Here is a 27,942-nt window from a genome sequence, read left to right as displayed (position 1 = left end):
CAAATCAATAGATTAATGAAAATCATTTAAGAACCAAACTTGGGCCAATTTATATACAAAATACTAATGACTAAATAAGTTTTTTTTTTTTTTTTTTTTTTTTTTTCCTACCCAAAAAAAAAAGTTTCTTTTTTCCCATTGAATGCTTTCTTTGTAGGAAATATTTCTTTTATTCTTTATCTTTGCTTTCATTTATTGTGTACTTATGTTTTACAAAAAATACAATAAAGGTTACCAAAGTACTAAAAACAACCAATGTCATTTTCCGTTTTTCTTGATCGTTTACATAGACCAACCACTAATAATCAAGGAGAGGGTTAGCTGGGGACGGAGAAGAACAGGAGAGGGAAATGGAGGAGTGGAAAATTACAAGAAACACCGCTGTCTTAAAAAATTAGACAAGTAATTTAGGGTGGGCAAATAAGTCCGGTTACAACATATAACATATATATAGTTGTAACCGGGTTAGTTACAAACAGCTTTACCCATTTAAATATACAAGGATAAAGTGTCAAAATAAGTTAGCCAAAAGAAACATTGCGCTGTGTGCATTGGGTGCATGGGTTTAGTCCCACATCGGGTGTGTGAGTGTGGTGTGCTTTGTGTATATCCACCATTCCACGATCCCAAAAGTTGGTTAACCTTTTAGGATTGATATGTGGTTTGTGTGATTATCAAAAAAACACATTGCGCTATGTGCGAAAGGTACATGAGTTTAGTCCTACATCGAGTGTGTGTGTGTGGTGTGCGTTGTGTATGTCCATTTGCCCTTCTGTGATCCCAAAAGTTGGTTAATCTTTTGGGACTGTCGTGTGGTTTGTGTGATTACCAAACGTTAGCCGTATAAGGAGATGAAACTTAAGATTGGACATGTGGCCAAGGGAAAACTTCCCATCTAACGGTCTCTACTTTGACCAAATATGCCATCAACATGGCTCAAAAAAATTATGCATTATTGATTTAGTTAGTTCAAGAATACAAGCACATGCAAATATGATGCCTCTTTTTTTTTATTTTTTATATATATTCATTAAATTTTTTTAACCACATTTTAATGATTTTATGCCAATTATAGTGCATAGTCTGTGGGAGTAATGAAATAAGCTAGCCAACCAACCTATCTTAATTAGCATAGCTCAACCTTTTTAATAAAAAAAATAGTATTGATAATATTTGGTGCACTACAAGTAAATGTTGCCAAAACTCATACTCTCTTCCTACCCAAAAAAAAAAGAAAAAAAAAGATACTCATACTCTCAAGGGATTCTGTAATTTTATTTACGAAATTGGATATATGATATAAGAATATTACTTGGGGACACAAGAAGTCCAAATATGCCCTAAATTTCGCCGAGCCCTCTGTTATCACCCAATATAGAAGAATTATTAACAGAGGTTTCAATTAGAGGAAAAAAGAAGAAGGAATAATTATCACTTTCAATTCTTCAAATTCCTCTAATAGGGGGAGTGGACCCCACCTTGGACAGTGTTTTCAGGCAGGGGGTAAGATGATCATTCCGTTCCTATGGAAGGGATAACGATTCAAAAAAGAAACCTATGTTCACATTGTGTTTGTGAGTGTTTACAAGATCTTTCAAGCAATACTTCAATTGGGTGTATTTTTTCCCTTTTCCTTCTCCTGTCAGGAAGAAAGAAAAAACAAGTTTAGCGATGAACGATTGGTTGGAATTGGTGAAGAAAAATGCATAAAAAACATTAAAAAAAATCTGAGAAATGTAATCCCAAAATTGCTGCACTTGTCTATATGAGATTCTTATGTTTTAAAGAGGCTGAAATTAATGAGACTACGTGGATCGTGTGCTCATCGATATGCACATTGACAATTTATTAGAAGACTGTTGAAGGTAAGTCCCCATAAAAATTATTTGCATATGATTAATTTATATTTTATGGATCCAAAAAAAGTAGTTGAAGGAAGTGATCCTCCTGTATGGGTGAAGGAAAACTTTCACCTTAATTTTTCCATCAAACTTCATTCTTAATTACTCAATTAAGGGCTTGAAAACCTCAATCGTGCCTATTGTATCCTTACCTTGTTTTGGCCAGAAATCTTCGATCATTTGGTTCTTTTTAGCTCCACCCGACCCTAGCTGCATGTAAGCATCATAGTCCATTCACCTGAATAATAATCACCTCCAATTCGTTGCCCGCTCTAATTCCCTCCAATTCCTCACATAGGAGTAGAAATGATCACCCTACCCCTACCCAAACACATTGCTCAAGTGGGGTAGGCTGGTCATTTCCACTCCTGTGTGAGAAATTGGAAGGAATTGAAGTAGGCAGCGAATTGGGAGGGGATAAGTTCACCTCTTCCCCTTTCTTTCATATCTTGTTGTCTTTTCATTGACACTCTCTTCGGTCTCATTGGTCTCTTTTCATCATACCTTTCCCTTAAAAATTGGAAGCTAGATTTCTATCCTCTCTTCTTTTGAATTGACACCCCCCCGGGTCTCCTCAACCCTTTACAATGCACATTCCCCCATACCAATTCTTCATCCCTTTCCCCCTATTTCTCTCTATTTTTTTCCCACAACAACCAAATAAACAATGAAGGGTTTTTTGTTGGGGGAAGTTTTCCTTCACCATGCGGTGAAAGAACTGTACAATCCTCAGTGACTGTACTTCTCTACCCCCTATTTATGAATGGTCAAACATACCCTTTGACTATTGAGCGATAATCTATGTACATCGATGGAAGGCTGTGGTTGAAGGAAAGCTTTTTTAAAATTTTTTTTTTTATCAAGGTTCCATTTTTTTCCACATAGAAAGACAAACGAAAAATAATTTTTTAAAAAAAAATTGGATTTTCAATTGTTTGTTTTAACATAAAATGACAAAAAATAGTATAGGAAAATAATAGAAATCTTCTATTGAAGAAAGTTTTTGTGTAAAATTTTGTACAACGAATCAAACAAGACTTAAATAGCAAAAACAACCAAATACATCAATAGGGTTTGAATTGTCCACACTCTGTTGTGGGCATAGGTTGAAGCATACTGGATAGGAGAACTTGACACATTCTTCTAAGGGATAATGTTCTCTGCACTGGAGGCGAAGGATGCGCCCAGACACATGGATGTGGGCGAAATGACCGCCCCCCCCCCGAGTGACCGAAATCCTACCCCATGTGTTTGAGTGCAATCTACGCCCAGATGTGCTCCCGGGCAGAGAACATCCCCCCTTCTTTTAATTGTCTCTTGTCTTAGTCCTAAAAGTTGTTTAAGATATGAGTTGAAAAGAATTTTCACATATAATTTGGACTTATCAAATATGTCATTGTCAAACACATTTTGTTGAATATATATATATATATATATATATGAAATGACACTATTACTCTCATTTGAGAAAAAAATGTATATCATACTAAAAACAAAAGTAAGGTTACAAATTATTTATTCTCGTTTATTGCAGACCATATCTGAGGCGGTTTGTAAAGAACGTTCTTTTCATCAAGATTCCCTCCCGTTCGATTTTATTTTATTTTTATTTAAAAAAAACAAAAAACACCAAAGAACACTATTGAGACCGCTACCAAACACTGCCTAAGAAACCCATCTCTTAAAATGATAGCAATAAAAAATGACTAGACTAACAAAAAAAAAAAAACCTTCAACCCCCACCACCCCCCCCCCCCCCAAAAAAAAAGAAAAGAAGGTCCAATTAAACAAAACCAATCAAAATTGAGATCTGCCTTACTGATTTGGATTCAGTTTAACCCAATTCCATACTGAAACCAGTCGATAGACACCTCAACAATTTTTTGGGAAGATGTTTTCTATTTGAGAGCGTGACCCTATGCCATCGCACGGGCCAATGGAAGAGCATATAAAAACATCATCAGGGATGATATTTTCAGCTTACGTAAGGAGCACGACAGTCATTTCGTCCATCTATGAGAAGCGCGTGCACACACACACACACACAGGGGGTGGGGGGGAGGCGGGTTTGGTGGTGGTTAATATTGACACCTAGGGGTGTAAATGAATAGCCGAAATCCGTTTCTGTATCCGTTTAGCACTATCCGAATCCGTCCGAAAGCTAAACGGATGTGGATACAGACAGGCTATTAACTATACGAAAAACTATATTTACATGTAAACGGATAAAATATCCGATCCGTATCCATGTTCGTATCCGTTTAGCACTATCCGAATCTGTTCGATAGCTAATCAGATGCGAATGCGAATTTAGCACTATCCAAGCCGAATCCGATCCGTTTACAACCCCATTGACACCCATAAAGTGAGAAACACCGCAGGTGAAATGTGAAACATGAGTTTGTGACACAATCACCATTTCCTATAAATTAAAGGAAAAGTGGGTCCTATTATTAAAGCCTTTGATCTACGAAAAACAAATCTAGACCGTCCAAAACCGTCCAATCGTTGTATAAATTCAAGATTGACGGGACAAGCTTGCTCTTCTCCGTTCAAGAAAGTTAGGGTTTATCCGGCTTCGTGTGTTTTTTAATTACCCAAAGGTACGCACCTCTGTTCGTTCGTTCGTACGTTCTTTCGTTCGTTTCATGTTCCTCTCTCTCAAGTCTCAATTCGATAGTACTGAAGTATCGTCATAATAAAAAAAAAGGTTCTGATTTCCCTTTTTTTTTTTTCCCATCTCAACCTTTTACTTTTACACTTCGAATGTGAGATCTCAAGATGAATTCTCTGTTGTCTTCCGTTTTTGATCATGGAATCTAATATCGTCATGGTTACATCTTATTTCTTATCTATTTATTAGATCTTTGAGTTTCTCGTTGAGGTGTAGTGCTATTTTTTTTTTTTTCTCTGGTATGTTTAATCGGCATTGGTTTTGTTCAAGTTAATTAGATTCATAGAAACTGCCTTTCCAACATTTCTTAATTCTTACATGTGTAACCCCTATAATTATCCTTATTAGAACTGCACATGGTTTAGAGAATTTTATGGTTAAGCTATGCGTTTTCCCGTAGTTTTAGTTTGAAATTTGGCCCATTCAAGCTTCTCTATCATATATACCAGGTTGAATTAACCTAATACGGAATCAGTGGAACAAGTATTTTACTTTTTTAATTTTCTTTTCTGCAACAACTTGTGCAAGGATTTAGAGGCTGCTTTTCATTTTATTTAATCAGTTAAATACTTAGAATGATGGCCCATTGTGCCCAAGATTGTGAATGGTCATCACTCTAATTGTTGAAATAATTGCTTCATTTTTTAGCATTCTATAATCATATGTGTCCAATATCCAGAACAAATGTGATTGTAATTCTTTTAGATGATTTTGAGGTGATGATATTCTATATCTCATTTTTTTTTTCCTTTATTTTTAATCTAAGGGCGGGTGGAGTTGTTAGAATTATTAATTTTATGGGTTGCTATTATCACCTCCAAAGTAGTAATGTCAGTAACTAATTTTGTGTTTTAGTTGTTGCAGTGTAAAAGATGCCTCGGTATGATGATCGCTATGGCAGTACACGTCTCTATGTTGGACGCTTGTCATCAAGAACACGCTCACGTGACCTGGAAGACCTATTCAGCAGATATGGAAGGTACTAGAGGGATTAGTTGTATCGAATATTAACATGTATATTTATGTGGTTACGTTGAGTTTTGGATGGATTTGGTCCTATTCGTAATTTTTTTTTTTTGTTATTCAATTCAGAGGCCATAAATTCTCAGTGAAGTCTTTTTTTGTTTTGTTGACCTTGCTAATCATCAATGTTATCCTACCACGTACCATTACTCACAATCTAGTATTTGCAGATTTTGATCCGTAATATTGATGGTAACTTTGAGCTTTACATGCTTTTAAAGCAAGGTTTAGGCCTCTTAGAACCCTTTTTGGATCTCAGATTTCGTTCTATTAAATTCTTCGACAGTGGTTTGAGATAATACAGTCCCTGATACGTTTCTCCTGTTCCCGTCCGTATCTTAGCATTTAAGTTTGGTGATTGAATGCAACCTTGGGTGTTCTAGGGCACCTATTATTGTTCTTGTGAACTTGTGATATGTGTTCATAATTCATGGTGCCACTCCTGGTTTAGCAGTCCCTTAGTTTGTATTGTGGGTACTTGTTAGGTGTTTAGGAGACATTCAAGTCTTTGCCAAGCATAATTTTGTGCTTGGATTTACGTTCACGTTCACTATTCTATGTTATCTTGTGAGAACGTTGAAACCCCCACGTGTCGTGTGTTTTAACTTGAGTGATCTTGTTGAAGGTTTCTGGCCTTTTGCCTAACCTGGAGGCCTATGGTGAGAGGGTGCCCTTGGTGGAATTGGTGGCTATTGTTGCAGAGTGTATAGGAGACTTTGGCGATTCTTTCTGTAATCTTATTGCGTGTTTTTATGGAAATGGCAACAATCTCAAAGTGGTGTTTAGTTCATCTGTGAGGGCCAAAGTATCAGACCCTTCGGTACTTGAGTCATGATGGCCTTACTGTTTCTGGCAACCGTTTCCGCAGAGTACGAGATGTGGATTTGAAGCACGACTTCGCCTTTGTTGTATGTACACTTCACTTTCTGTGTTCTCCCATTTTTTCATATTCTTTCACCTGCTTGAGTGTGATAATTTGTTTTTGCTTTACCATATTTTGTTAAACATATACAAGCTTTTCCTTCCCCCTCCTCTTTTGTCCTTTGTATTTGTTTACAGGAATTTAGTGATCCTCGTGATGCTGATGATGCAAGATATAGTTTAAATGGAAGAGATTTTGGTGGGAGTCGTATCCTGGTGGAATTTGCTAAAGGAGTAAGTTTTCTGACCTCATCATCTTTCGTGGTTGTTTTTTGTTCCATTTATTCTTATTCACTTGGATATATGATTCTTTGATCTATCTTGCCAGTATTGCCTCACTGAGAAAATAATAGTATAATATTTTGTATATAACTTTCATTTTTAGTGTTTCCTTCTCCTTTTTAACAGGTATGAGTAGTGTTTTCATTGTCTTGCATTTGATTTTCTTTTCTTCACCTCCTGTAGTCATTGTTTTTATTGCGTTTTCAAAAATATGGTAATATGGTAGCTATCCTGTATCTAAAGAATATCTTGTTTGTTGAGTTTTTCTTTTGATTTTCTGGTCAGTTGAAAGTGTGTGTTGTGATACAGGCACCTTGTCTATTGGAACATTCAACTGTCAAGTGTCTGTAGGATAGACTGATCATTCAGTATCATTTATTTTGTTGTGATTACTTTCATATTTACTATTTGTTGATGTTGAGATGATTGCGTGGGGGATTCTGCAATTGGAAACTGTTACCTGTAATTCATAGATATATTTTCATTCTTATGTATCCCTTTACCCATGATGGCTAGCAAATGTTTGTTTTTTTAATCTGTCGTATTGTTGATTCCCTGGCTTGGAATGTAGGGACCGCGTGGACCAGGTGGTTCACGAGAGTATCTGGGAAGAGGTCCCCCTCCTGGATCGGGTCGTTGCTTCAACTGTGGCCTTGATGGTCACTGGGCTCGAGATTGCAAAGCTGGAGACTGGAAGAATAAGTGTTACCGATGTGGACAAAGAGGTCATATAGAAAGAAACTGCCAAAATAGTCCTAAGGAACTTAGGTATCCTCCCCCTTTTGAACTTCATTATGCTATTTTATTTATGTTTATTGTTTGGGCATAGTGCTGTTAGTATATAGATATGTTCAGTTTAACTAACGGGACAATGTTCTCTTGTCAGACGTGGGAGTAGTTATTCTCGTTCACCATCAAGATCCCCATCTCCTCGTCGCACTAGCAGGAAAACCAGGAGCCGAAGTTACAGCCGGAGCCACAGTTATAGGTAATTTACCTTCATTTATTACGGAATGGATTTTAAATTATGTGATCCTATGGTTGCCATCAAGAATTTAGGTGTGGCAATGGCCTGGACTTGTTTAATGGTTTAGGCTGAAATAGTTCAAAGTTTGTTTTTTAAAGGCAGAAATGCATTGGGTTAAACTGTCGGGACGGCCGTGGTTGACCTATTGTTTAGTATTGTCTATTCTTGTGGCGCTATGGAATCTCTTGGTATCCCTTGTAGAGAAAGAATGGGGAGAGGGAAAATGAACTGTCAGAGCTGAACTCTCCCCAGCCTCCTCCCCACCCCTAAACCAAACAAATGAAGAGGGGAAGTGAGAGAGAGAAGACCAAGTTTATGATGGGTTCCATAGACAGATGCCTCCTAGTTTCTTTGTATTAAGAACATTATCCCCCCCGCCCCCCTTCCAACAAAAAAAAAAAAAAAATCTTTCTCACTGTTAATTTTTTTTCTCACCTGTGTGCTAACTCTGATTGTCGAGGGCCAGCCGATCTCGATCACCCGTAAGGAGAGAGCGGAGTGTTGAACGTGAGGAGAAAAGATCACCCGTAAGGAGAGAGCGGAGTGTTGAGCATGAGGAGAAAAGATCTAAGAGCCCTCGTTACAGTAGGAGTCCCAAGTCAAAGAAGAGTTCCCCTCCACCATCCAGAGGAAGGAAGCGCAGCGTTACACCGGATAGGAACAGTCCTCAAGAGAGAGACAGTCCTCCACCGAGAGATCGCAAGGAAGCTACTCAGCGCAATGGGTCAGAGTACAGTGAGAGCCCTCAGGCTGAGAGCAGAAGCCCAGCAAGCCCTGGGAGGGAAGAGAGCCCTGAAGGCATGAGGTACCAAAGTCCTCAGGGGAATGGACACAGCCGTAGCCCTAGTCCTAGAGATGATGGGAGCCCTATGGATGGTGATGATGATGGCAATCGTGGTTCCCCTCAGGGCAGCGAGTCTCCTTCAAGCGCTCAAGACTAGGGTTCTCTAAGTTATGACATCTTTAGTAACTCTTTGAACATTTTTCTGTTTACATAATGACCATTGAGAAACATTTGATTTGGGTAATGAACATTCTGGGAATAGCCTTTGGATTTCAGAACCATGGAACAAGGTAAAGTTTGGATGTGGAAGATATTTCAATAGATTCTCACATTTTACATCGTACAAAATGAAAAATAGAATGGTAGTGTAAACCGGCCTGTTCAGGTTTGTATAGTTGCTCAAACTCCCAACTGCATGCTTAGGGTTTTACCCGAGTTGCACACTTTCTGAAATGACCTCGCTTGCCCTCCTATCTATAATCGTTTTGTCGTATTTCATTGGTGCATTCCCCCTGTACTGCTTGCTCAGTGGTGCATTACGCTTGTACTGCTTTCTCATAGAACCTTCTCCCCTATTTTAATCTCTTGTTAAATATGGTAAGATAAAAATGCTATCATATGCAGGACAATCTTTTAAAATTTTTGTCTAATTCGTTTTAGTACCATGCATGTTTATGGTATTATGGCCATTACAGTGCACTCTTCCATAATCTTGATCTTCAAGCCTTTATTTTGTAACTTGTCCGACTTTGTTGGTTGAAAATTTTACATGTGAGTGGGGGGACAAATATAATATGTGAGGGGTCTTGATAAGCTTTTCAAGATAAGGTTCTAATAGTTTTGCCCAATCAACTGGTTCTGTTGTAACTGTATCCAGTCCAAGAATCCAATCGGGTAGTATTTAAGATGTTATATCGGTATAAAACATTGAAAGGAGAGGGATGGATACACTGTTAGGGAATTTATTGGCACCTTACATGCCAAGCTAATTGAGTTAAGGGAGGTGAATTTGGTTGTACTCAAGGAAGACCAACATCTTAATTGAGGAGAGACATAATAAGACATTATGAGAGGAAAGTATAAAATGACAACATGTACCTTTCCATCTTCTTAATGAATTGAGGTTGGATCGTGTCGTTGTATAAGTACCATCCAAGGCCCTTTAGGACCACTCACATGGAATCCATTGTAGGACCCACAGGAGGAGTGGATTCCATGTGAGTGGAATTGGAGGGCCTTAGACGTGTACTTGTACAGGGACACGATCCACGATCCACACACATTTATCATGGAGTCATATTATTTCTGTTAACAAAAATTATACTGGAATGGCCTGTTTTAGGATACTGCTTCTCTAGCAATCTAAGTAGCCAAAGCAGCCAATTCGTTCTAGATTTCAAAGGGTGCAGTCCCCGATTCTGGCCCATTCTCAGCTGAATCAGAATCGGAATAGGAATCAGCAGAGGTCGATCCTGTTGCCGATTCGGCTTAGTTGAGAACCCTTTGCTACATTTGGACCTAGAACCAAAAAAGACAACCTTAAGACCTGGATCCAAGACAGTCGCCTCTAGTCTCACCACTAAAATTCTAAGCATCTTTTGGGTGAGGATTGCCAGCCAGCCAGCATCTGAATATTTGGACGTTGGTGGTGAACCTGAACCATAATCACATCAAGTCAGAGCTGAAGATGGAATAAATAAAAAGGTAGGAGAATGTTCTCTGTCCGAGAGCTTGGCAAGGCATCTCCCACACGAGCGGTTTATCAGCAGTATAAGGAGAGATTGCAAATAGCCATTAGATTTAACTTGTACTTTTTCAAGAACAAAAGGTGTTGAAACTTAAAACCAGTTCATCCTTTTACCGCATACATTCCCCAACGCAAAATACAAGTTGCAGTTTTGTTAATTTCCTTTTCTCCATTACATTGTAACACATGTGGCTTGCTGGGCTTTAGGTTAGAGAAAAATCCAAGTTTATGGGAAATTATGTTTAAAGTACAAGTTGAATCTAATGGCTATTTTCATCTTGCATGATCGAACAGCTGAAAGACTCCTTGTGTGGGAGATGCCTTGCCAACTCCCGGACACACGACATTCTCCCATTCTCCCATTCTCCCATTCTCCCATATATAAAATATGTTTAGAATCAGTAAAAACTGAGACATCGATTATAATGCTGCAGTTTATAACCAATTCCTGTTAGCACCACTCTTGTCCAGAGATGAAATTCCATTTCCCAAATTCAGGTTAATTTGGACTATAATAACTATTGATAACAACGCTTAATTTCTATGAGAAGTTGTTAACAGATGATATAATTATAGAACACAGCAGGAGCTTGTTTTCGATTAAAAAAAAAGGTGAAAAAGGAATAAGTTTGTCTTTGAAATATACATGGATTGGGAATAATCAACAAACTTAGTCATGAAGTGGACAGGAGAATGCTTGCTTCTTCACAAGCCAGCTGCTTAGTTTCCGTAGACGCAACCAGCTGTAGCTCTCATCTGTTGGGAGCTGGGAATGCGATTGTCGACCTGGCTCAGTTCTGAATATCCATGACTACGAAATGAAAGCCTTGACAAGCTCAGAATATTTGCAGACCAAACCTGTTCTAGGGCACGTGACTTTACCGTTGTTCTTCCTGGCCATTTCTTCAAGGGCCTGACATTCTCACAAAAAATTCAATTAATACAAAATTGCATTCATCAGTCATAACCTACCAATTCCATTGCTTTTAAGGGTGCACACCTTAGTGCTATAAACATAGCCATTTGGCAAGACTAGTGGTGGGTTCTCTGTATCCATTAGCTCCTTTGTGATGTAGCAAACAAGTTTTGAATGATGTTGCTTGGAGAATGGTAATGGTGATGCTAGTTTCCGGAAGCCTTCCTGCGACAGTGGGTCTTCTTTGGTGCAGTCTTCTTCGTAACAGAATCTAAACTGGGTCAAGAAAAGCGAGCAGCGATTTGGCATGATAGGGAGCTTTCTAGCATACAAGGTACATACCATAGAAGAGCGAGGCTGATGTCACAGCTTCAGTAAAGTTATAGGACCATGTTTCAAATTTGGTCATTTTACCATCAAGCTGTGGTCTTGGATACTGTGCAAACTAATTACAACAGCAAGGGGCTCTTAATCTTCAGCAAATAAAGGGAATCAGACAACAAGAAGCAAAAAAAAATAGTAACAAATCACAGAATATGGATACGGAGTCTTAAGGGCAGACAAGCCTGCCTGCAAATAGATATTCAACAAAGGCTCAAGGGTCATGCCATATAACCTGCAGAACTCCTGTTTGAACTGCTCCACTAGATAGTCCCATTGCTTTGGTTCAAAAAATACCTTGGAAAAGCACAAGAAATCAAGTTATCCTAGTTCAGTAGTTCAACATGTAAAACAGATGACCTCAATCACATCCAATATAATAATCCAAATCAAAAAGAAAAATGCAGAAAATCCTTGGTGGCAGCATCCTTGGGACAGAATTATAACTTTGAATTCTCAGGAGAGCACATGAAATCATAACTGAGCATGATACAATTAGGTAACAAGTAGGACAGAGATGAGAATGTCTGTGGCATAAAAGACCCTTTTTTGAGAAGGGGGGGGGGGGGTATGGGTAAGATGTCTTACCCAGGGCCTGTTACCTGGTACAACGATAAAAGCTCAGGATGCCAGCATGAACCACAAAAATGTGTGCTCAAGTCTCAGGGCGGCCACTTCATGGAAATAATATTGTTAGGGTTAAAACATACCCCCATCCCCCTTAGGCCCCATAAAAGCAGGACTTGCACCAGGTTACAGCCTTACAAGAGTAAGATGACTTGCTACACTTAAAAAGCAACAAGGAAGAGCTGTAGCGATCCAGAAGTTAAAAAAATGCACAATTTCAGATTTTGTCTTATTTCAACAGCATCTTTCTCTTGACTGTTCGACTGATGCACAAAAGATCACCTTAAGTTCTATTCGAACCTATGTAGGTTGGGTTATGCGTGCCCCTCAAAAAGCCCTATTCTTCCTTTTGCCACCAAAAGTTCTGCGAGACTGCTGCCAGGGTAATCTCCATGTTATGTGGACCTCCACGGCTTAGATTCTGCCTTCCAACTCCAAAGTAAAAAAAATGAAGACTTTTTGTATTACACATGCTTTTAACCTCAATCAGTGGAATATGAATCTCAAAAATGTATGGATAATGGGTCACGATATAAGGGACAGGTTCAGCGGTTTGAAACAAAAAGACATCAAGGATACCTTGGGATCAAGTGGTTAATGGTTAGAATACCATCGTTGGTGGCTGTCCAGAGTAAAAATTGAGTTTTTGTTGAATCCCCTCCCTAGAGACACCAATTTGCTCCGGGTGATTATGTTGACCAGTACCTCCTAACACATCAAAGCATGACTTCGCCATGAAGGCTGGGATATTTCTCTGAACTCTGTTATCTTCCCCACATACATTTACTTGATTGTCTTCCTGCAACTCTAACATCTCAACAATCTGACGAAGTTTCCAATCATTTAAATTGCAGCGGAGAGATGGAGTGAGAACTTGTTACCCTTATTCCATCAGATATAACTAAACTAGCCACTCTGGAATTTTTGAATGTTGCATGGAAAAAATTGCAGGAAAAGCGTCCTGGATATAGGTTAAAAACCTTGAACTCTATTGAAGGGGTTAGTCTGGTTTGAAGTTTAAAGTGGCAGGTTGCTTTGGTTCCAAAAGGAGAACGGAAGGCCAAAAGTACTGTACGTTTGGTTCCATCAAACAAGCAAGCAGACTGTTATCTACTTCTGAAGGTCATTTCTTTCCATTAAAGTACTGATTTTTCTACAGATCGGGAAGTGTTATAGGTATTTGTTCACAGAACAACTACATGTCAGAATTGGAAAAGGCTTCCTTAATGATCATAATCTAGAGTCCTTTGCAACATGATCCCCCTTTTTAGACAAATTGCAGGATTTTATGACCAATACAGGCTGTTCATCAAACAGGACCTGTCCTAATTCAAGGGAACTCTATACTCCCACCATCTATTGACCACTTCTCTAGTAACACTAACTGTTTGCGTTAACTTCTTTCTTCTAAATGAAAGACATGGAATTTCACAGAAGACGAATGATAGGCCCCAAAGGAAATCCTTGGTTTGGATCCTCTTTGTCCACTTGTTCTTCTTGGCTTTCTCTCTTTTGGACAATTGACGCAAGAAGGGATATGCTATGGGTGTAGGTCATCAAGAGATAAAGAGGATAAGAGATAAGGAACAAGATGGGTTTATTTTAAAGGAATAACCAACTTCCCAAACAAGACAACAGTCCTGAATTTAACTCATAGTTCAAGATCTCGTCTCGTCTCACCATTTTGGGCACGTCGAGATTTCCGAAATATCCAAAATTTACAGAAATTTCGCCGAAATATGGTATTTTTTCTGCCATATTTTGGCAGTCCATCTCGGTGGGTTTTTGGCCATATTAAGGCCTGATACTTCATGTACACCCTTATTTAAGCTAAATAAACACATTTAAACCTTCATATTGCAAAAAAGTGAACTCAAAGTGGTGTTTTGGGTTTGCACCCTTGATTGACAGTATACGGTTGGACCCTGATGTATAAATAGTTAAATACACATTGTTTTAACGAAATATACCGAAATTTCATGAAATTTGAACATTTTTCATTTCGGAAGCCCATCTCGTCTCGGTAGTGTCGAAATTACTGAAATATACCGAAATTTCGACGATATATCGCGAAATTTTGAATCATGATTTAACTCCATTCTTCTTCCCTTGTTTTATTCCATCCTACTACTTAAATACTCCTCCTAACGATAACATTCTAAGTTGTAGGAACTAACTACTCCATTATTTACATTCTTAAACACAACAAACTCCTACTATATGGACTCTTGACACATGGACTAATCCACCCACTAACTTGGACTCTTACCCTACAACGTTAAAAAGACTCATTCAACTAAGAATCCCACTAATTCACATCTAATAATGGTCCATCTTAGAGAAAAAATAGGAAAAAAAAAGTCATGTAACATTTCAACCCCATAAGATCCGGCAATGTCTTCAATACCACTATCGAAAATGCTCTTTCACCCGTGATCCATTATGACGTCACCATCATCCTCGTCTTTGCAGCAAGCCTCAATTAAAAATAGCTTCTCGCAACGATGTTTAGGGACTAACTTCTCATTGCAATTATAACACAGACACTGAGCACGCCTTTCTTGCAACTTAGCTTGGGTCAGCTTTTTAATCGGAGTCGTTGATTGGTTGATAGAATCTTCCTTGTTGTTTGTAGGCACCGCTTGAGACTCATTGCGAGCATTATACAACCGAGCCAAACCAATTACAGTTGATAGGGATATGGGTTGTCTAGCCTGCACATCGGTTTTGAAGGATTCTCGCAACCTACTGATGAAACAACTGACTTGTCGAGTTTGTGGAAGAAGCCCAACCTTGGACAGGAGCGATTCAAATTGGTTTTGGTAATCCAGCACCGATCCTTGTTGCAGTTTAGTGAGTTTGCCAAAGATATTCCAATTTTGGCTAGGGCCGAAACAACCATGGAGTCCTCCCTTGAATTCTTCCCTATTTATGTTGGATAATTCCTGTTTCAATAGTTGAAACCACATTTCGCATTGCCTTCAAGGTGAAAAGACACCAAATATACTTGGTCAACCATAGGGGTCCCAAGATCCTGTGGGGCCCAGGACCATATTGTGTGAAGACTTTTTTTAGAAGAATCAATTTTGTCTATGTGTGGGGATATAGGAGTTTAGTTTAGTTTCTATTTTCAGAATTATTCTCTTAGATATTTTGTGGTTGTCTATTAAGCAACCTTAGCTCAGTTTAGTTTCTAATTACAGATTTAGAAAGTAGGTTTAGCTTTTATTTAGAAGTTTCTATTTCCTCAAGTTTCTATTTTCAGTTTGTTTCCTTTTTCTTGCAAGTTTCTAATTTTCTCTTACTTGTACAGCAAACATAGCTGCCCATAAATATGTAATGCCCTTAGAGGCCCCCCATCCCCAACGATTTAGTGAAGTTGATTATTATTGCTTTGAGCAAGTTTTCTCTTGCCCATGTGTGATATGAAGGGCTGGGAGGCCTGGCTGAGAGCCAAAATCCTAGGGCTGAGAGCCTGGCTGATGAGAGCCGAATCTCTTTATCTTTCCCTCCTATTCTATTTTCTCTTCTTTATTATTCCTCTGCTCCCAATCGAGTGTGCTTGCTGCTGTCTCTTGTGTCTGCAACTATTGCTGCTAGAGAGTCCTTGAAGACCTGAATCGATTGCTCAATCAACACCAAGTATTGTTGCTGCTGCTGTTTACACAGTCAAGTGAAAGACTGTTGGACCCTGCGGCTCTGTTTCTCTGCTGATTCTGCTTCAACTTCAAGGCTCCAGATCTCTTCAGCTACTAAACCAATTGTTGTTTTGCGGAACCTGCAAATGATAGCAATAATGGAAGAAAACCAACGCACAGACAAAACGATTTACGTGGTTCGGCCAATGTGCCTACATCCAAGGGGATTATGTTTCTTCTTTGATCGATGGAGTAAACAAGAATACAGTGTTTTCGGCTTATGCCTCTCTTACAATCCTTAACCCTAAATGCCCCAAGCAACTACGAAAATAGGGCAACAATAATAGGGAACGAAGTTACAAAAATAACCCCCAAAAAATTTTCCCCAACTTCTGGCCAGACTGGTTCTCCATTAACCTTCTATTTTGAAGGTTGGTTTCTAATTTCAAGTCCTCTTCAGAACTCAACATTCAGCCATCAGAATTGGCTGTAATTTGGAGCAAAGGAACTGATCAGCATCACCTCCACTCAACCTAAGTTTGGTAGCCATCTGTTGCCCGGTTTAATTTTTACCTCCCAAGTTACTAATTCTGGTTTTATTGCTATTTTGATGTTCTGCGGCAACCTGTCATCAATCCGACTGTAGAGTGGTTCTTAGCTGAAACCCTTCTACATTAACCCGCCTAAGCGACCAAGTGTTATTTTTTTATTCCCCTCTTCTCTAACATTATTTAGTATGTTACAATATATACCTTATATCATCAAAAATCAACATTAAGCCACATCAAGTCATCAAAAATCAATATTAAGCCACATCAAGTCATCAAAAATCAACATAGAACTAGAAGACAACAGAACTGAACAAGCAAACTATTGGAAGTTCGAAACAATCAAAACATACAGTTGATTTATTCTGTTCTTGGAATTGGTCATTGTCATGGTATACCTAGTCTCACATTTGTTTTATACCGCTCTTAGAAAATATGATCTTATCTATAAGTAATTAAACTGCTATCGATTTAGAGAAATGTTCTTGTTCTCTAAGAAATTTTGACTGGTCAAATGATTTTATTTTTACATGAGAGTTTTTGTATTAGGTAGAGCACAAAACCAGCTTTCCAACTGTAAACAGCATTGGAATGAATGCTTCAGTGATTTGAATCGATCACCCAAGCCCCTTTATTTATAGTAACTTGAAGTAAACTGATCAAAGTACAAATAGGAATAATAACACCTCAGTCCTAGTCCTACTAGGAATTCCTAATACAACTAGGAATGCCAGAATAGGACTCAGCTGAGGATAAAACAATAAAAATAAAATAAAAGAAAAGAATCCAATCTGACTAGTACTACTACTAACATGACTAGGACTAATCCTAATCAGCTAGGACTAGTAGGACTAATCCCAATCAAACTAGGACTGCTTACCCCAATCGGGTAAGCAGCCTATTTCAACACTCCCCCTCAAGTTGGAGCAAAGATGTCGATCATGCCCAACTTGACTAGATTGGGATGAAACAATTTTCTAGACAATCCCTTGGTGAAGATATCAGCAAGTTGATCCGCAGATGTCACAAAGGGAATACAAATCAGCCCAGCTTCTAACTTCTCTTTGATGAAATGCCTATCCACCTCAACATGCTTGGTACGATCATGCTGTACTGGGTTGTGTGCTATGCTGATGGCAGCCTTGTTGTCACAGTACAGCATCATAGGAAGACGAATAGGAACACCAAGATCTTGTAGCAAACCTTTAAGCCATAGTAACTCACAAATACCTTGTGCCATAGCTCGAAACTCAGCTTCGGCACTAGAACGAGCAACCACATTTTGCTTCTTGCTACGCCATGTGACAAGATTTCCACCTACAAAGGATCAATACCCAGAAATAGACTTCCGATCAGCAGAACCAGCCCAATCAGCATCAGTGTATGCTTCTATCCGTAGATGACCATGCGTAGACAAAAGAATTCCTTTTCCAGGAGCTAACTTCAAATAGTGCAAGATACGAAGAACAGCCTCCATATGAGAAGAGTAGGGATCATGCATAAACGGCTCACGATACTCACGGCGACAAGCAATGTCGGGACGCGTGTGTGAAAGATAAATCAGCTTCCCTACAAGTCTTTGGTACCGGCCTTTATCAACAGGCTCACCCTCTTTCTCCTTGAGTCGAACAGTAGGGTCCATAGGAGTATCTGAAGGATGACAGCCTAACAACCCGGTCTCAGCCAATAAGTCTAGGGCATACTTCCTTTGGGAGAGAAAAATGCCTTTAGAAGATCTGGCTACTTCAATCCCAAGAAAGTATCGTAGTTTCCCTAGATCTTTAATCTCAAATTCTTGTCCAAGGAAGGTCTTCAACCGTCTGATCTCATCACCATCATTGCTAGTAACCACTATATCATCAACGTAGACTATAAGAACAATGAGTTTTTCACCAACCCTCTTTATAAAGAGTGTGTGATCAGCATTACTCTGCTTATAGCCCACAGAAATCATGGCCTTGTGGAACCGGCCAAACCATGCTCGAGGTGACTACTTCAGCCCATAAAGTGCGCGCTTCAGTTTGCATATTTTTCCTTGGTTTCTGTCACAAGAGAACCCTGGTGGAATGTCCATATACACCTCCTCATCCAGTGTTCCATTTAGTAAGGCATTTTTTACATCTAGCTGCTGCAAATCCCATCCAAGGTTGACTGCACAAGATAATAACACACGAACAGTATTTAACTTTGCAACAGTGCAAAAGTTTCCTGGTAATCAATGCCGTATGTCCGAGTGAACCCCTTGGCCACGAGTCGTGCTTTATACCTATCCACAGTGCCATCCACCTTCTGTTTCACTACAAACACCCATTTACATCCAACGGTTTTCTTCCCAGGTGGAAGAACCACAAGCTCCCATGTGTTATTTTTCTTCAAGGCTTCCATTTCTTCCATCATAGCTGCCTTTCACTTTTCGTCTGATAAAGCTTCCTGCCAATTGTTAGGAATACGAACAGAAGAAAGAGAGGAAATAAAGGCACGAAAGGATGGGGAAAGGGAATCATAAGAAACAACATGAGATACGGGATGCTTGAGTGCAAGTTCGACACCTTTGCGAAGAGCAATAGGTAAGTCGAGGATCATTACCAGGTGGAGAGGCGAGGTTCGGATCCGGGTTCGGCAATTGGATGGGTGCTGGAGCAACAGATTGATTGAACTGCTTTTGTTTCCTTGCATAGGTCTTCACATTACTGGCATCAATCCTCCTCTCAAATTCACTAATAGTCCTTTGGATAGGAGTCTGGACCGGGGTAGATTGCTCCCCGAATAGAAATGGTCTCCCCCTGTGTAGGAACCTCTTCCCCTGCCTCAGGGGGAGTACTAGGGGCAGGCCGAACTGGTTCAGACTCATGGTAAACAGACTGAAGTGGAGGTGGAGAGTCAATAGTCAGCACATCTTCACTAACACTCTCCCCCTGAAGAGGTGGGGACACATAATATGGAACATGTTCATGAAAGACAACATCCATGCTGACAAAAGTCCTGCGGGATGGAGGGTAGTAACATTTGTACCCCTTTTGGGTAGCAGAATAACCCAAGAAAATGCAGCGGAGGCTACGTGGGTCAAGTTTACCAGGGGACCTTGTATCCCTAGCATAACAAACGCATCCAAACACCTTAGGTGGGACTATAAAAGAAAAAGAGCTAAGTAATAGCTCAATAGGGGCTTTTGAAAGAAGAATCCGACTGGGTAGCCTATTAAATAGGGGCTTTTGAAAGAAGAACCCGATTGGGCAGCCTATTAATTAAATAGGCTGCAGTAAGGACAGCATTCCCCCAATAAAGGAAGGGACAGTGCGAGCAAACATAAGGGCCCTGGAGGTGGCGGTTTTTTCTCTCAGCCACACCATTTTGGGCTGGAGTGTCGACACAGCTGGCCTGATGGAGGATTCCATGTGCAGCAGAAGGTATTTTTGGAACTGACCTTCCATATGCTCTTTCCCATTGTCACTCCTCAAAATTTGAAGAGTGGCATTAAACTGGGTCTTAATCATTTGATGAAAGTGTTGAAAACATAAAAAAACTTCACTCTTTGTGTGCATAAGGTAAACCCAAGTGAACCTAGAATAGCAGTCAATGAAAGTGACATACCATCGATGGCCAGTCAGGGAAGCTTTCCTACTAGGCCCCCACACATCAGTATGAACAATATGAAATAAGGAAGAGGATCGTTTATTAGAAATAGGATAAGTTGAACGCGTCTGTTTAGCCAAGACACAAGGCTCACAAAAAAAATCTTCCTTATTATAGTCTTTAACTAATGCTGGAAATAAATTTGATAAAGTACCTAAAGGGGGATGGCCTAGTCTAGAGTGCCATTTATGTAAATCAGAAGAGAAAGATGCCGAAGGCAAAGCCGGAGTAGGATCGCCATCAAGCAAGTACAATCCGCCATGCACTTTACCCGATCCAATCGTCTTCCCCGAGTCCAGTTCCTGAAAAACACAATGAGTGGGAAAAAAAGTCACTTTACAATTTAGGGATTTAGTGATACTGCTAATGGAAAGAAGGTTAGTTGTAAATTTGGGAATATGCAACACAGATGACAGTGTAAGGGAAGGAGAACAACCAATGGATCCTTTCCCTGAGATGGAGGAGAGGGATCCATCAGCAATTTTGACCTTATCCTTACCAGAGGCGAGGAGAATATGTATTAAAAGGCTAGAAGAACTGTCATGTGATCGTAGCACCGAGTCAATGATCCATGGAGTGGATACTCTGATGCACAATGACCAGAAAAAGAAATACATGCGGGCAAAGAAGGAACCTCGAATTGGAAGCAAACATAGTAGAGCGAGTTGATATGTTCAACATACGACGCAAAGCCTGGAGTTCTTCCCGGGAGAAACCAATGTCGGGAGGGGAGTTGGAGCTACACTTTCGATATGATTGGCTTTGTTTTTAGACTTAGCACGACCACGTTTGGCCTCAAAATCAGTGGCTTTCCATATAATTTCCAACACCGAGCCTTAGTGTGATATGGTTTGTGACAATGCTCACACTCAACGAAGCTCTTTGGTAGTAGAAGCGAAGCAACACCGTCGAAGAAGCAACAAGAGTGGGGCCAGCGATCTGTAAGGCTGATCTCTCAACTTTGGGAGTAATCATCATGGCAGCCCGTCGTGTCTCTTCACTGTGAACATAAGAAAAAGTCTCCTCTAAAGTGGGGAAAGGAACCCGTCCAAGGACTTGCACCCTAATAGGATCATAGTCATCATTGAGGCCAGCCAGAAATCATAGACACGGAATTGGTCTACATAGGTGTGGTAGGCGTGTAATATCGGCGTAGTAGTAGGCTGAAACCGAGCATAGTGATCCAATTGCTGCCATAAACATTTGAGGGCAGCATAGTATTTGGTGACAGACATCTCCTTCGAGTAGTGGTTTGGAGTGTCTTCCTGATTTCATAAACACCGAGCACCACTTCCGAACGACCATAAGTGCCCTTGACGGCTGTCCATATCTCGTAGCAATGTCAAGGAGAAGATACTTGACTAGAGAGGTCGGTGGTCATAGAGTTCGAACAAAGGACATTACCATTGCATCATTGGCAGCCCATTTAGTATGAGCAACACCTTCTTGATGGGTTATTTGGTGGTGCCGGTGAGGTGGCAGAGTCCCCTACCAGCCATGTTAGGGATAATGATCCGCCCAAATCAAGTAGTTTGTACCATCAAGCTTAATGGCGGCAGCATAGGGAAGAAAATCAGACCTAGTTTGATCTCCTCCGAAGTAGCGAGTAGTCATCTCGAGTCACCCATGATTCAGCCAGGCGGAAAAATCAGATCGTAAAAAACTGATTCGAATGGGTTTTTAATTTGCGAGTTTTCAGCCGTCGAATGGGCTGAAACCTTGGTCGAGTTCCCTACTAATACCAGGGAAGATAACCTCCAAAAATTAGCTCTTTCGATGAGCCAATAAAAAACCCTAAATTTTGACAAATTTAGGAAGAAGCTTGATTGCGAGAAAAACTGATTGCGGAAATTGCGAGAAAAGTGCAGCATCAGTATCTCAAACACTTCGCGAGTCTTCAACTCGGGGCTGGTGTAGACCAATAGAAGCGGGGAACAATCTCCATAAAAAAGAAATCAAACTTCAGGTGTAAGAAGAGCTCGATCTCCAGGGATGGAATAATCCTGCCAGCAGATTTAGGTCACACCAGCTGTTCTTCGATCTTCAATGAGGTGACATTAAGGCCAGCAACTAAAATTGCATTAGATCACCTCATAGTTGCTGCCCTAATGTGGAGAAGGAGGCCGAGAGTGGTGGAGAGAAGAAAAAAAGGGAAAAAAAAAGAGAAAGAAGAGAGAGGAGAGAACCTGAAATCGAGAGAAGCTGTTTCCTAGATCAGAATAGGCTTTGATACCATGTAAACAGCATTGGAATGAATGCTTGAGTGATTTGAATCGATCACCCAAGCCCCTTTATTTATAGTAACTTGAAGTAAACTGATCAAAGTACAAATAGGAATAATAACACCTCAGTCCTAGTCCTACTAGGAATTCCTAATACAACTAGGAATGCCGAATAGGACTCATGAGGATAAAACAATAAAAATAAAATAAAAGAAAAGAATCCAATCGACTAGTACTACTACTAACATGACTAGGACTAATCCTAATCAGCTAGGACTAGTAGGACTAATCCCAATCAAACTAGGACTGCTTACCCTAATCGGGTAAGCAGCCTATTTCAACACCAACAAATCCAAGATTGCTTAAATCTGATTTATATTGAAGGAGTTATATTCCGATTAAACCTTATTTGGTGTGTGTGAATGTTGTCAAAAATCACTCTGAATGAATTTTTCTTAGATATCAAAACAAATGAATATTTTACCGCTTTTTTGGTTTTTAGCAATGTTTTACCATATTAAGATTTATGGAATTTTTAGACTTGAGGAAAACCCCAACATTAGAAAGTTGAAAATTTCACCTACCGCCGAAAATCTAGTTTTTGTTCTTGAACTGGGTGGGTTGACTTTTTATCCTTTTGGAATTTTATTTTTTAACTATTTTTATTCGACTCAAATAGGGGGTATTTGCTTATTTATGAATAATATCTTAAGTAAATGAAATAACAAATAAGGGTCGAGGCATTCAATACCACTAAGGCGACAACTGCCTAGACCCCCAAAATCCACCTAGATGCCTAGGTAGCGCCTAATCAACAACTAGGAGACGCCTAATCAACTATGAAATAAATAAATCTAGTACATCCAGTAACTAGATTTTCAAATGTTAGCTTTTGGAAGAACCTGGCCCTGGAGATGATGCATAGGGACAAAAAAGCTGAGGGTACAGTTTGAGAAAGAAAAACAAGGTTCCACCCAATCATAATGGTGTCAGTCTATAATCTGAATAAATCTACTATGGCAGCACAATGAGCAAGCGGTGCAAGAAGTCTGCTGATATAGTGATCAGAGTGGAATGGGCCCATTAAAACTCCCTAGTTTCGCTCCTCACATGCTCAAAAGGATTATTCCAAGATGCATCTCAGTCGATAGTTACCTCTCTTGCCAAAAGGGACATCACATCATCTATACACCCTGAAGTTCAACATTTTAGTTAACATAATCCTCAGAAGGTGGGCTTCGTCTGTAATGCGGGGTTAAAGAAGCCAAAGTAGTAAACACATGGAGCATTTTTGCATCCCCCCAACCATAAGCTGCCATATGCAGATCCCTTTGCCACAAGGCATCAAGATATACAATACACTGAGAATAATCTCCACACAGAGAGAGAGACACGTATTATTGGTGCCAGTCACTTCTTTCCTTTTCTATTCTGTCCTCCATATTGCTAATCCCCAAGCATTAGGGGAAGTAAAGGACCAATCAAATCCAACCATATCCACAGCAATGCATTTTTTAACACAACAAAAGATACAGATACACACACACACACACACAATAAAAACAGAAATCAGATAAATGAGGTTTCCCTTTGCCACAAGACATCAAGATACACAATACACTGACAATGGTCTCCACACACACAGAGTGAGAGAGAGAGACGTATTATTGGTGCCAGTTACTTCTTTCTTTTCTATTCTGTCCTCCATATTGCTAATCCCCAACCAATAGGGGAAGTAAAGGACCAATCAAATCCAACCATATCCACAGCAACACATTTTTAACACAACAACAGATACACACACATGGACAATAAAAACAGAAATCGGATAAATGAGGTTTACCTTGTATGCTGCACATTCAGTATTACTTTTAAATGCCAAAGTTGCCATTACACGCTGCAGTTCTTTCATATGGGTGGCTCCCCATGGTGCAAGGTATTTCTGAGCATATGTAATAGCTTGCAAGTTGTTATCAGCTCGTACCAGCTCTATGAACTCTTGCAGTCTCAATTGAAATTCGAGCTTGCTCTATCACCAAGAGTGTACAGAATTAAACAGGTATTTGAAGAGAACATGTTACATGTTACTTTCAATTAAATTTTGAAAGGAAAACATAGAAAATTGATTCTATCAAGTTCAATCTAAATCCCATTTTGAAGAAAATATACAGATATATCTTTCGACAAACAAGGGGTATGAAAGCTCTATCCTTTATGGGCTGAAAATCAAGGCTTCCTGCACTGCATTAAGGATATGCCAGATTAGTTTGCACTCAAATTTACATGTGTCCACCTCGTCTATTAATTGGATAAATTCCAGGCCAAACGAAATTTGCCATGTTGTAGTGTTAAGCTTAGAAGGATTTATTAGACTCTTATCAATTGGATATACAATTCTACCTGACACAGTCATTTGCCTGCATAAATTAAAAGGATTTAAAACAGCACTATAAAGATGTCACTTTAACTTCTTTAACTGTATAGGATCCAATTATTTGTTGAACAGAAGCTACAGTAAAACAACAAGCAGAGACAACCCATCAATCCAGCCTGGGTTGCATTGCAGAGTGTAGTTTTTTTTGAGGGGGGGGGGGGGGGTTGGCTTATCTTATCACAAAGCTTGTTTTGGAATGTAGGATCATCCATCCACTAAGGAATAAAAGCAGAGTACTCCATACAGTCTACTTTCATTAACATTTTACAGTGACTACTGGAATCCAAAAGGAACCTGACAACAAGGAAATAACTGTATATAACTATAACCTGGACTTTCGGACAGTTGAAAATACAATGCAGAGGTCAGGGAGTAGAGAAAAAAACTGTATATACCTTGGACTTCTTCAACCTGGACTTGTTCTCTGCACACCAAGCAAGGGCAGGAGCTACCTCCGTATTCTGAAGAGCATCAATAATTTTTTTGGCTTCTTGAAAGACATCGATGTCAACAAGATCCTGTCACAAAAAGATCTTAACATGCTCATGAGAGTTGCACAACTGAAACATTCTAATTGTTAATACATACAAGTGCATGGAAACTTGCATTTATCAGAAGAAACAGGTCACCAAAAATACAAGTTTATATGAGAATGAAAAAAGACGAGCATTATCTCAATAATAATGGGATCGCCACATAAATCCTATTGGAGGGCAAGGATCCACGTTGTCGACACCATGTAGCTGAGATTTTCCTGATTTCCTGGGCTATCCTTTTTCTTCTTACTTTCATTTTTCACTTCTCGCTTTTCTTATCTCATTTCTTCATTTTTATTCTTCATTCTTATTACTTTCCTTTCCCTTTGTGAGGACCTCAATTTTCCCTACTTTGTTTTGAAAGGATCCATGTAGCCGACCCCAGTTAGTTGGGATAAGGCCGTGTTGTTGTTGTTGTAGCCACATGAATCCTATTCTGCCATTCCTTTGCTAACTAATTTGTCCTCTGCCTTGTCTAATGGTGTAAAATATAAAATTCCTTTAACTATACCAAGGACCTCAACTGACCATATCTTTTGGGGTCTTAATCTTGTTCTTTTTCAGCCTTCAGCTGATACCAAGTCAGACTGGTGCAACTGTTGTTCTTTGTTTCACATGTGAACGGAAAATACTGTCCGTCAAGATGCATTATCCCTTAATTCTATCCTTCCTAATCTTGGAACCCATCTCTACCCCAAACAAAAAAAAAAAAAAATCTTGGAACCCATCCATCTAAAAATCCTCATCTCATATGTACTCCTAACAACAAAGTTTCATTTCTCAACAGTTTAAATTTTTTTTGCCTAGTCATATACATATTCCTGCAGCAAAACACTCTAGAAGCACTTATCTACTTCATTCGCCCAGTTCTAAACGTACAATCTCAGGTCTCATCATCCACATTGATGATAATTCAATCCGAAACTTTAGAGAGAGAAAGAGAGAGAATATCAGTGCTCCAGTGCACGTAATAGTCTTCTAATTATCCTACGTGTTAGCATACATAGGAAACTATTTGAGCTCTTCTAGCTATGCTAAGAAAGACAATTCCTGCTGCAAAATAGTAAATTTAACAGAGAATCCAGTGATGGAAGCAGCCTAATGTAACAAGACTGGTAGCCATATGAATGACGAGAAATATCACCTGTATATTACTGCTTTCTGCGAGCTTCGCTGCCGTGTCATAGTAAGACATACGCAACATATAGTCCACAAGAAAGCGCTTTTCGCGTGTGCTGTTCCACTCAGAAACGTTCTCCGTCTGTGCTGCCTCTAAGTGTTCCAGTCGAGCCCGACACCTCTGTGCTTGCAAGTTCTCGGTTCGACTACCCTCTTCCAACTAATTTACCAAAACGAACAATTAACCAACGAGACAACGGGGAAACCCAAAAAAGATTATATAAGTAGAGGGAATATGAGCTTTTCTTCTAATTCCAGCTGAAGCAGAAAGTATATTGGGTTCTGAAATCTGGTAACTGAAGAAAACAGGTGGTGTGTTCTTCATTTTTACCTTCCGTTTGAGGCCTTGCAGTCTGGAAACAAGAGACGTGAGGTGGTCAACAGCTTCTTCTTTGGACATGTCCTGTTGGGCGGCATCGATAACGCTATCGATAACGGCACCGATCTCCTTCTCGGCGATCCGGCGGTTTGCTCTTATAGATTTCTTGAAATGTTCAAAGGGCAACTTCAACAATTGATTCTCCAGCTTCAGCGAATCCGCCAGACGGATCCTCGACTGCGGCATAATCGAAACGGCCGTGGCCGCTACCGTCTCCGCTGCTGCTACAGCGGCTGAATCGCCGTTAGACAGTGAATCCATTTGCCTGGTATTGAAGGAGGAGGAAAAGCTCGAACCCAGAGCCGCAGATCAGAATAAAGAATCCGAATCTTGGGTCAGATGAGGTTCTCACATCAAATCAAACTATCATCAAAGACGAATCGAAGGCGCAAAAAATGGTATCTTGTTGCGTGCGCTTGTGTGTTGTATATTAACATGAATGAATTGGGCTGCTCTCTGACTGAGAATCGCACGAGAAGAGAACACGGAGCTGTGGAACTGCCGTGAGGTGCCTTGCTTGGATTTGAGAGTTCCAAGTTTCAATCTTCCCGTCTCTTCTCTCAACAATTCGGTCTTTCTGATTTCCTGACTGTAATGCAATGGAATTCATGAGTTCTATCTCTTTCTTGATACTAGACTCACTGTTTGTTATTATTACTGTGAGAAAAGGTTCTCTGAACCGCTGGAGTAGGATGCACTACATGTCTGTGTCTATCTCTTTCCTTCTTTTCAAAAATGACTTTCCTGCCCTCCCATGTATGATATTACTTTACTGCATTTCCCTGTATCGCTTGCCCAGAGGATTATAACTCTCCCTATCATTATTTGGAGATTGAGGAAATGATTTATGTGAAGGAGCATGACCCCTATGCCCAGACAGACACAGAGAGGGGTTGAAATGACCACTCCACCACCCATGAAAGATAGAAATGCATGTTTGTTGATTCTTCTGTGCTCCCATTGGTCCTTACGCACGCTCCCTTAGAGAGAACTTCTCCATTGAGAATTATTTAGAAAATTAGATTCAAGGTAGATATTAGAAGATTTGGTTTGTAATTGAGTAGGTTTTGGACTTCTGTGTTTTTATAAT

General features: G+C 39.7%; 2 protein-coding genes and 1 long non-coding RNA gene across 6 annotated transcripts; 2 read left to right on the top strand and 1 right to left on the bottom strand.

The window, feature by feature from the left end:
• Positions 1-246: 246 nt before the first annotated feature.
• LOC122651318 lies at positions 247-11,940 on the top strand. The gene is made up of 3 exons (XR_006331435.1): positions 247-257; positions 3,174-3,175; positions 11,796-11,940. It is a non-coding gene; the product is annotated as an uncharacterized LOC122651318 (long non-coding RNA).
• On the top strand, positions 4,462-8,952 carry LOC122651317 (serine/arginine-rich splicing factor RS2Z32-like). Of its 4 annotated transcripts, none has more exons than XM_043844663.1 (8): positions 4,462-4,504; positions 5,440-5,554; positions 6,467-6,506; positions 6,658-6,753; positions 7,373-7,569; positions 7,688-7,789; positions 8,295-8,340; positions 8,383-8,952. In XM_043844663.1, the coding sequence occupies exons 2-8, from the start codon at positions 5,448-5,450 to the stop codon at positions 8,767-8,769; spliced, it is 975 nt and encodes a 324-aa protein (XP_043700598.1). In that variant the 5' UTR covers positions 4,462-4,504; positions 5,440-5,447; the 3' UTR covers positions 8,770-8,952. The 4 variants fall into 4 exon arrangements, with proteins under 4 accessions (XP_043700598.1, XP_043700600.1, XP_043700599.1 ...); XM_043844665.1 differs by having other exon boundaries at positions 8,295-8,352; positions 8,398-8,952; XM_043844664.1 differs by having other exon boundaries at positions 4,463-4,504; positions 8,295-8,303; positions 8,349-8,952.
• LOC122651316 (protein MAEA homolog) lies at positions 10,871-27,346 on the bottom strand. Its single transcript, XM_043844661.1, has 7 exons — positions 26,805-27,346; positions 26,439-26,633; positions 25,154-25,276; positions 24,168-24,353; positions 11,820-11,953; positions 11,360-11,546; positions 10,871-11,272 (listed from the first exon to the last, which is right to left on the bottom strand). The coding sequence occupies exons 1-7, from the start codon at positions 27,111-27,113 to the stop codon at positions 11,171-11,173; spliced, it is 1,236 nt and encodes a 411-aa protein (XP_043700596.1). The 5' UTR covers positions 27,114-27,346; the 3' UTR covers positions 10,871-11,170.
• Positions 27,347-27,942: the final 596 nt, after the last annotated feature.

The sequence above is a fragment of the Telopea speciosissima genome, chromosome 2, assembly GCF_018873765.1.
Source record: "Telopea speciosissima isolate NSW1024214 ecotype Mountain lineage chromosome 2, Tspe_v1, whole genome shotgun sequence".
Lineage (NCBI taxonomy): Eukaryota > Viridiplantae > Streptophyta > Magnoliopsida > Proteales > Proteaceae > Telopea > Telopea speciosissima.
The sequence above is the reverse complement of the archived record's forward strand: the minus strand, read 5'-3'. Positions and strand labels throughout refer to the sequence as shown.